General features: G+C 28.7%; 1 protein-coding gene across 5 annotated transcripts in view; it reads right to left on the reverse strand.

Annotated features, from left to right (window-relative positions):
• LOC108756903 (ATP-binding cassette sub-family G member 4) overlaps positions 1-11333 on the reverse strand; it is a 46001-nt gene that overhangs the window by 5541 nt on the left and 29127 nt on the right. For all 5 annotated transcript variants that reach the window (XM_018501068.1, XM_018501067.1, XM_018501069.1 and 2 more), the window contains 3 exons: positions 5796-5913; positions 2238-2427; positions 1715-1860 (listed from right to left, as the gene is read on the reverse strand). In XM_018501068.1, coding sequence (XP_018356570.1) covers positions 1715-1860; positions 2238-2427; positions 5796-5913 — 454 coding nt within the window. The remainder of the gene's footprint in view (positions 1-1714; positions 1861-2237; positions 2428-5795; positions 5914-11333) is intronic.

Here is an 11333-nt window from a genome sequence, read left to right on the forward strand (position 1 = left end):
ACGCGAATTCCGGTAAGGATGTCGGTCTTTTTAATAGTATCTCGTCGGTAGTATATTGTATTATATATTTATAATAAAATAAAAAAAGAGTAGAATTATATATGACATATCTTTTTATCCGCGCAATATCCGTTATACGTGCTAATGAAGTATATAATTAATATTCTTCTTTTCTCCAATATGATTAACTGTGAACGATCGTTAAGAAAGTAATTTTTTGTATAAAGGAGGATCAAGTTCTCGTATAGACCTTGAAAGAGTTGAAAGGACCGGTCTGATTTACTTTTTTTGTAGCGTTGTCTTTTGTCATCATAAAGGAAATTGATATTGAGCGGTTCTTACAGAACCGGTTGAGGAATGAGAAACATTCTGCGGAGGACGTGATATTACACACGTAGATCAGGAAATCGAATTCAAACTTTTTGTACAACATGAATACGGAATTGTTTTTATTAAAACAACTTGTGTCATTACACAAACACGACATATCTACAAAAATACCTACAGAAATCTAATACTGAAAAATAGTAATTAATTATATCTAAGTATTAAAAGCATTGTTATTCATTACTTTTAGTGCTTCAAATAAGTAATTACTTGTCTTGTAGTAAATTGGCCGATATTAGATTTCTGTAAGAGAGATGAGTTGATTTATTGTAAATCATCGTATATGATAAATTCGTGAAACGAAATACGTCGCTGTAGATGTAAAAATTTCAATATACTCTCGTCAGTGAAAGTCTTCAACGAGAAAGAAACGTTTTAAAAAAACCTAGCATCGTTTACTTTCTCCCGCTGCGCGTTATGCCCTTTTGTATTTCATTTCGACTGATGTGAGATATGTTAATGTGCGATATTTGTATATGTAATCTCTTTATATATCAGGATTCAAAATGTGAATCAGCTTTCAGAATAATAAGTAAAGGACATTAAAAAAATTAATCTAATAAGTTATTTAATTTTCGAACAGACTTGTCATAGTTTTTAAGATCAATATTCGTGTAAACATTTATCGTTGTATAGTTATATGGAAGATGCAGTCACTTCGTTGCAAATCTGGAACGCGGCCGATCGTTGTATCGAGAGTTCCTTGAAAGTTGCAAAGAGAAATTCAACGTGAACTACATGACGCGGTTATTAAAGTTAAAAAAAAAAATTCACATCTGATTTCCGTAATCTTATAAAAAATGTGATTTCTTGATGACATTGGCCGTGCCAAGATCGAGATTCAAAGATCAAGGAAATTATTAAGAAAAGGCGGAGTTTCTCTTCCGTAAGTCTCATTTAGAGAAAGCAAAAGAGATCGTTACTGGATTTCTTGTTGATTGACGAACTCAAGATTTATTCAACCAAATCTTTGAATAATAACTATTTAAATATTACACACTTCCTAGTTCTCTTTAATTCTTTTTAGTTATTACTCTCATTCTTATTGAGCAGGTCATGTCATAAAATTTGTCTTGAATTAAAATTATTGTATACACAGAGAGAATTAAAATTATACGTCACTTATGAATAATAATTTGTCAATACATTGTAATTTTTTGTTACAATATAATGTACATATTTATCTGATTGTGAGTTAATATGTTGAAAACTTGTGCAGAATTAAGTTTTAAATGTATAAAAACATAATTATAATTAGCCACAAGGTAATAGATACTGAATTATGTGTGTATTTTTCATAAAATTTTTATTTTTCATAAAAACTTACCTAGTCGGTTCGTCGAAAAACATTATAGGAGGATTGTTCACTAACTCTAGAGCGATGGAAAGCCTTTTCTTTTGACCGCCACTCAGGTTCGAGGTCATAGTACGGCGGTGCTCAGACAAGCCGAGAGTTTCAAGGATTTCCTGGATCTGCAGAAGGATAGATAAACGTCAATTAATAAATCGATAATACATAAAACTGAATACGTTAAAAAGATTTACATTAAATTTTTATTTGTACAATTAAAAAATAATGCTGATAATTAACTAAAATTACACAGATTTTCTCAGATTCTCATGAATAATAAATATTAATAAACAATGCTTTTTCTAGCACACTGAAGTAGATGAAACAAACACAATGATGAATTTTCCACTATGTATAATATTGTTATATATGTAATATTTATGCATTTTATATTTACGTACATAAAATTAAATTTAATTAATCGTTATTATGCTATCACAAAATTATTCATCAAAGGGACTTATCAAAGGGAAAAGATCAAATATGAAAATTAATTTACCACTTCTTCTTTCTCTGCTTGACTAACGTGTGAGCTGAGCTTAAGGCTCGCTGCAACTTTCATAGCTTCCGCTACCGTTAGATTCATATGAAGTTGATTATCCTGCATGATGTAGCAGGAGAGTTTCCTGAAGGCACTGAGGTTTCTTTCCTGGCCATTTATTGTGATGCTGCCTTCTGCACTTGACATCCTGGTAAGAAATTTCTAATAAATAATTCGACATGAAAAATATACAATTTGCTTGTAATAATATGTTGTAGCGGTTTCCCACAAATTCACGTATTGCATCATAGAATTAATGATTTATAGAAGATGGGAACTTATACAGCGTATCTCTCCCTTCATCATTCTTGTTGTCCGAATATAGGAGCGTCTTTCATCTACTCTTACGTCAAAATATGTAATACAACGATCGCTGAAGAGATTTAAATCGATCATAGACGTTCTTGACCGAAGATACAGTCATTAATAAATTTCTTTATCGTGTCGCATAGAAACTCAATTAGATCGCCGTATGTACATCATGAAAAGATTCTCAATCGTAGATGCGTAAAACGCGATATCTTGCAAGTGTAAATATGCTGCACCGGTTGACTATGAAACCGGTTTGGAAAAGAAGCAAACAAGCAGCGAAACAACTTTTACGCAGCAACAAATACATTTGTAGGTCACTTATTATTCAAAGACTAACTGCATCGAACTTGCAAACGTTATGAAGATATCATAAAGATAATTAATCTTGAAGCGCGATTATAGACAGCCAAAACTGGATGGATCGGATTCGTATTATCGATTAGATACATTTATTGTGTCATCATATGCGTTTATATAACTATTCCTGTATTTTATAGTTATATACATTTTGGACTAAATTACGGTAGAATATTTTTTTAAAACAGACATAAAAATTTGGTATCTGCAAACAACACAATTTATTATAATTGCAGATTTATTATAATTGCTTTAAATACTGTAAATGACTGTCTCGATCGAAAAGCAATCATACGACATCGTTATGCTGGGCAATTAAGTGACCGGATCTGCGTGTTGACTTCTATAAAATGTATACTTGTCGGAAACCAGTCCGAGCAGTTTAATAGTAAAGCAGTTCTCGCCGAGATGTCATGTGCTACGCCCTTGTACAATTCAAAGGTAATGACAGCAAAAAAGATATGTCAAGTTGGTTTCCTGCTGACAAAGTTCTTATACAATCTCTACACAAAATATAGCGGAGACAAAAACGCGCCCTGACATCATAATAACTGTATTCGATTTGTACACAAATGAAAAGGAATGCTTCTTTGTTTGCTTCTTTTTTTATGTATGACGCAGTGAAGTAGGAGATCTTAAACGATAATTGTAATATATTAGAAGACATATTTTAAAAGATACTATATTATTTTTTGGACAAGTCAATTCAGAATCCGTTGATTTATTTAAATAAATGCATATGCTATATTATTTGCGTCATTCCAAGACATAATATGTCAAAAAAAGATATATGTTACGTCTTAAAGGATAAATTTCATTTAAAAGAAAAAATTTCATGAATTTTTTGACAGCAATTTATATATTTTTTTCTGACAAAGACGTCATACTATAAACTATTTCATCGAACAGAACCATTCTGATAATAGTCAGTTGATTGAATCAACAATATTAAAACAATATTAAACATAGAAAGTCTATATCCCGAATATAAAAATTTTTTTAAGAATATATTATATAATTATTCTGCAAAGTAAATTAAAATTGGAACTGTGTTAATATTTATACTACGAATTATATGTATGTAAAAGATGTGTGTGTATGAATAACATTATGTTTTTATTCAACAACATGTTTTTATTATTTACTTATTTTATTTATCATTAAAAATTAAATTATTTTAAACAATAATGACAATCTCAGTTTTTTAATATAAGTACTTTAAGTACTCAAAATGATTTATGCAAAATTTGATTTCATGATAAAGCGATTAATTGTTGTATAGATAAAAAAAATAAATCAATTTTATGTTTATTCGCAAAACACCTAATATAATCTGTAATTTTGCCATCATTTTTTCGTTGCCTTGAGAACGTATGTAATATATCCTTAAGTCATTTTAAAATAATGTTAAACGTTTTCACGGATCGATTTCAGTATGACATGCAGAGAATTATCATGTAACTAGAAACAAATTTACGATATATGTACGTATACATTTTTTTATTGCAAAATTTTTATTATCAACAGCGGTATATTTCTGTTCCGTAGTGTCGTAACAAAACGCGAAGAAAGTGATACCGTGTATCGCCAAAGAAAGTGAGACCGTAGTATGTCGAAGAAAGTGAAATGTTTGGACAAGATTTGAACAAAAAATTTGAAAGTGCGCGACGAGATTTTGGCGAGATAACATGATGAAATCAATCTTTTTTATGTAAAAAGACGGCAAGTTTGTGATGGCGTGCGTAGAATAGATTTACGAATATCAGTGCTAGAATTTATTTACTTGTAACTTTCAGTCGATTTTCAATTTGGTTTCCGTCCCTTACCTCACCAACTCGCGCGCAATTTAAATATACCGATCGGGACGGGTCGGAATCAAACTGAAAATCGGCTGAAAGATGTGAATAAATTCCAGTATTGATAAATACCTAGATATTTAATAACAAAGCAAAAACTCCAAAGCTGAGGTACTAATTATCATAAAGAGAAAGCGAAAGGGATATTCTCTCTGATTTCTTAATGTGTATTTGTATATTGACATATAAACAATAAACGTTAAGATTTCTCGCAGGAAATACCTATTTCTCGACGTTTTAATTAATAAACTGACGGTAAATCTTAAGAAAGTGCAAGATTTATAATAATATATCAAGTAGTAATATCGAATAATAATGATTTAATATAACAAAAGTTTTAATAAAACAAAAAAAAAATGAATTTCTAATAAAATGTATAAGAATTGTGCTGATTGGATGATAAATTAAAAGCGATTTGTTTTGTACAAGATTTAAGAATAAAAGTTTTAATAAGATAAAAGCTTTAATAACACAACAAAATGAATTGTTAGTTTATGGAGATCATTATGGATGCTAAATCAAAAGCGATTTAAAGATTTGGAAGTCTTCGTTTATTAATTGTTTTTATAAAATTTTTTAATTTTTTAGGTATCTCCCACAACCTTTCTTTTAATAATCTTTTGCTAGAATTACTAACATAAGGGAATAATTAAAACGTGACAATCGTGAACACTCACATGAATTATAATCACATGAAGCATAATCAATAACGGCTGTTTAACAATAAATAGAAAATGAACAAAATGACATGATTTTATCTACTACGAGCTTATTTGTATCTATGAGAATATATGTATAAATTTTAATCTAATAATATGTTTCGAGCTAATATAATAACAAGACGACGCGCTTATTTTAACGATTAATATGCATAAGGTTATATTTTACTTAAAATGCCCGCCTTTCTTATTTAGCGCCACTTTAGCGCGCCATTACATTATTATTTCATTAGGCAGTAACTATATCGTGTGGAAGCTTCACGCTGACTCACTTGTATCCGGTGAGGATATTTAAGAGCGTTGACTTTCCAGCGCCTGAAGGGCCCATAATAGCCGTTAGCTCGCTGGAGCGCAGTCTGCCGCTGACGGATTTGAGGATTGTTTTCGAATCTGAAATAAAAAAAAATCGAACTTTTAGATTCGTGAAAACTAAGAGTAAAGATTTAATTTAAAAATAAATCTTAATGTTTCCTATTTATCAACATTTTTGCATATCTCGAGAAGTCCACTACACGTCTTTATTAAGTTAAAATAAACATTTTATTTTTAACATGTGTAATAATTCCAATAAACAAGTAAAAGTATTTTCTGTTTGCGTAAGAAGAATTTAAAAAATAAAAATAAAATAATTTTGTTATGACAAAAAATATTACATTATGACAAAGTTAAGAAAGATGTCAAAAACTCGAAGCTTAATTTAAAAAAAATTTTTTTATATTACCGTTTTTACCAAATGTTACTAATACCATCATGTCATTCATCAATAAATTTTCTGTCACAACTGGTTATAAGTGCTTAAATAAGCTTAATTCTTTCATTAGAGTATAGAAAGACAGATTAAATATAACTTTCTCCCAAAATGTGGTGTATAAAATAAATTGTAATGATTGTAGCGCGTCATATATGGACAGACAAAGCAACAACTTGGCACTAGAATTAATGAATATAGAAATAATATCAAACATGAATTTTCTAGACATTCTGTAATCACACAACATATTTTACAATATATCATTCATTTAATTGGGAAGGCACGAAGATTTTAGATTCTGAGAATAATTACAATAAGAGAAAAATCTCAAAAATGTTATATGTTAAAAAATAAGATTAGACACATTTCACGTTTATGTCCTGGCATTCATGTAAGTCTTATAATTTATCTATTCTTTTATTACAAAATTTGGTTCTAACAATTGATTATGAACAGATTAATTCTCACGCTGAGTTCTTAAAATCTTGTTATTGATTCTCACTGAACAATGACGATTAATGACTTTAATTTTGCCTCGACATATAGCGTGATGCTGGACATTATAATTATTTTTGGAAAGTCAATACATTTTTATCACAATCTTTGAGATGACATCAATAATTTGCCGATTTTGTAAGTTCTGTCCATTTCGTTTCATCCACATATTGACAACAAGACATTTTGAAATGATTCACCGATTTTAGTAATATGTAAGACTAATTTATGTGCGAACAATTTTTATATACTTTTGGTAATATATATGTAAATAATTTTTTTCACTTAACTTTTTCAATCATCTTTTATCTGTATAACTGAAGAAGGGTCAGTTATGACATCTTAAGATTATACTTAAAATAATCTCAATATTAAAATCGACTATAAATATTGACCTATATGTTTTAGTGATATTCTTGACTAGAATTGATGGATTAATGAGAATTCAACATTTTTTTTTATACGATCGTCAGTTAACCGTTGATCGTTGTACCGAGATGGCATAATTTAATCTCTGTTTTTTATGTGAAATCTCGACAACTAATATATATCTCAGAGATATCGGACAAAGAGAACAGATTAAAGTCCAAGACAAATACCCTCGTATATTGTATTCGTATATAACCAATCAGTTTATGTGATTTACATGTAGTCGCAAGGCCGGAAGAGCTTTAATTAATCAGTCGATCCGCTACAACATAAAAAGCTAAATCATTACGTTATTTTCAGCTTAGTTAAAGTATCAATTATTCAGCGATTTATATAATATGTATAATGAAAGAAATTAAGCGAAAAAAACGATAAAAATTAATAACAATTAAATATGTACAATCTGTATATTTTTATTCATAATTAATTATATAAGGATTCGGTTTGGCATCATAATTTCTACGTGTTATTTTCTTCGCAATTTTTAGAAATGCAAATCAATGTGCATATTTTATTTTATATTTTATCTCATTACAAATTGCCTGATTAAGCAGATAATACGTAGAACAGATACTAATTAAATATTATATATTAATTAAATGCATCAGTTTTAATTTTAAATCTTAATCATGGCAAAAAAAATTCATCTACGTTTTCAAACAAATATTTTTCTCTTAATATGTCAGACGCAAGTTTTGTTTGTGCCAATATAATATAAAACCATTGCGATATTTTTGAAATGTGGGAATTCCGTTTCAATTTCACTAAAAAAGTTTTTCTAATATTTTTATAGTTAATTTATTATTTTATTTATTATTCACTGAAAGAAACACATTTTTGAAACAAATTTTTTATTAGCTAAAGAAAAATAAAATAAATTATTCTTCAACGCGAAGCATTCAATGTAATTTTATTTTAATTCAATATCCAGAAAGAGTTTTTTATTTCTGCGATGATATACATATACTGATAGACAAAATTTATGAAGCAAAAGGAAAAAGTGTTTACCGTATATAAAAAAAATCTATCAATCACTCAATGCACGTAAGAAATGATGAGATTATTTTATCATAGTATATAATATCATATAATTTGACCTCCCGGCTTGATAATTCTCTCGACTTTACATTCTTATTTCAAAATAGTAAGTAAAGAAGTAGATAATAGTTTAAATAACGCTTTAGCAATCGTAACTTGCTAAATAGAAACACTTGATTTAAAGTTAAGCTACTTTTTCTACGCGTCTGTTCCAAGGAAAAACGAGAACGAGTTAATGTATTGTTGACTGCAAAATTTTTGCATATTGTTTCTCACGTCATGACCTGCATAATCAGCGAAACAATAGACTATACGATGTCCGGCAAAACGTAATTCTCATAAAACGCAGTTCTCTGTTCTACGATTTTGAAACTTTAACAGTTTAATAAATACTACAAAAATAAAATAAAATATATAAAATATATAAATATATTAAAAAATGTACAAATTTGAGCTAAATATATACAAAATAAAAGTCGAATACTTTTTAACTATTATGATATACATGACTAAAAGTTAATTTTATAGATACTGAAGGGTTATTTAAAGATCATTTTAGTTTCTGAGATCTCCAAAAACGTCACAAAAGTGTTTTATTCATTAATCATTTTTAATTATTATTACAGAAAAAACAGTTTAAAAAACAATTAAAAAAACAGTTTTATTAAAACATTAAAAAATTTAAGTACAGATCTAAAAATAATTTTTTAAAAATAATTATGGAGGGCATTCGAATTGATGTCAAAATATTTTTATATTGTTTATTATATATGTATTGAGTTTCCTACATTATTTTAATGGTTTGACAAAATTATTTTCATATCTGTATCACAAGCTAGATTTTTAGATGCTCCAGTAAAATCATTCCTTTCACAAGGAAAAATATATTGTTTACTTTCATTCATTTAGCCATTCGGACAAATTATTTCGTACGAAAATAACTGAAATATTCTTGTCGCTTAAAGACATTCCACGTGTTGTCTTTCCATAGCTTTACGTATACACGCAAAGTAGCAATTTAACATTCTCTGAAGAAGATAAACGCCACTATTGTCACGTATGTCATTCATATTCACCTGGCCATTCTGACCAGTAGTTCTCCATACGTGCACAAATATTTAAGAACCGAATGTGAAGGTGCATGAAATTATAATGATACAGTAAAATGTTATTTTAATTTCAAGGTAAACTAGTTCCGATCCGCTTTTAAGTACGAATATAGGTCTGTTTTCTGTGGCCAAATTAGTGCACTTTTGGAACTTGAAGTGACAGGTATATGTTTGATATTTGTTAAAAATGAGAAAGAGAATGCTAGAGCAGTCTAGTGCAAGAACAGAAAACAGACCACATACCAATGAGAATTCTAGGATGCAGATCAAGCGACAAAAGCGAATGTAAATCTCTGAGTGTCGAACGCAAATAGTTTTGGATTTTTTTACAATAAATAGCGTACGAATTTATTATGAACGTTATATTATCGATGAAGTGTCTCGAGAGAGAACTAAACTAACTACTTAATGTAATCGTGGGACAGAGTTCTCGAAATCATTATAAAATTTATATGAAATCTCTATATAAACTACATATATACTAATAATTACATATGCAACCACGAGAAATCATTGTATAATATTAAATAAAATCGTATATTATATCAAATGATATGTAGTGAAAAAAATTATTTGTATAATCAGACAAAATCATATAAAATCAAATAAAATCATATAATCTGTGGGATAATATTTTAACTGTGATTACCCCCTCGAAGTGTCTTTATCATTGATATTGCTTTTTACGAGCGACTATTTATTACACAGTAAGAACGATTTCGCTGAAGTATCTAAAAATTTAGCTAGATACAGATCTGAAAATTTTATTGAGCCATTACAATAATTATGTAAGAAACACGTACAATGAGCAATATTACACAAAATTTTAACAATTTAGCAGCTTAATGTACCTATATTCGCCATAATTAATTTGATTGCCCAATAAAATTATTTTTTAATTATTTAGTGGAATTTTTAAATACTTTACTTTTTTTTTAAAAAAGTAAAATCTTCGTTCTTTCCGTGTTCATTATCACATTTATCGCGTATACATATCTGAAAATTCTTATAAATCCGATTGATCTACCATTAGACAAGATATTATTATTTTTTAGATTAAATAAAAAACGAATATACACAAAACTTTATCTTTTATTATTTATCATTTTGGAATGTATATCAGTTTTTTACCAGATATAAGCATTGTTGCTGTTGCTTGGAAATCTGTTAACGATTCTCTTCGCATAGCTATCAATGTAATAAACAGGAAACGTGTCATTTTTAGAATATCCTGTATATTCTTCCGTGTTTTTTCGGTGCGAAGGTTAACGTGAGGTCATTTATTATCTCGTAAAGATGGAATCACATGATGCTCGATTTCTTGAATTGTAGCATGCATAACAATCATGCCTGCTTTGATTTATGCTAGAATTCATTCACACATATTGAGCGCTGCATGCTGCATATACATGATTTTTATATTTATTATGGATTACTTCATAGCTTATTTCCTTGCATGCACCAAGCAAAAGAAATAATTTCATAGTTATTTATCAAGACTGCATCAAAGCAAGCATAGCAGCATGTATGTGTGCATGCATGTGTACATGCATGCGTGCATGCTTATCATTTAAGAAATCAAGCATTGTGTGATTTCATCTTAACTTCGCTTTGATAGTTTATCACCAAATGACGTTTACTGCTTAAATGTATAATTACGATCGTCTAACTACTATATAATTACATATAAGGGTGTTCCAGAAATAGTTCCAGAAATAGTTGGTCAAAATAGTTGGTTGTTTAAGAGTATATTCCACTTATTGTAAGGATGAAAAAAAGTCATACAAACATAGATTCAGAAATGCTTCCTTTCCAAGTTATAAACATTTCTTATTTATCAAATGGGTAAATATGTAGTTTAGGGGAGTCCTCGCCAATGATCTTGACCTTGAACATATGTTGTCAAGGTCATGACCCTATTGTCGGACGTTAAAAAGTTATAAAATATAAATATAAGTATAAAATAAAAAAATGTTTATATATATATA

This window comes from Trachymyrmex septentrionalis, unplaced genomic scaffold, assembly GCF_001594115.1.
Source record: "Trachymyrmex septentrionalis isolate Tsep2-gDNA-1 unplaced genomic scaffold, Tsep1.0 scaffold13, whole genome shotgun sequence".
NCBI classification, from domain to species: domain Eukaryota; kingdom Metazoa; phylum Arthropoda; class Insecta; order Hymenoptera; family Formicidae; genus Trachymyrmex; species Trachymyrmex septentrionalis.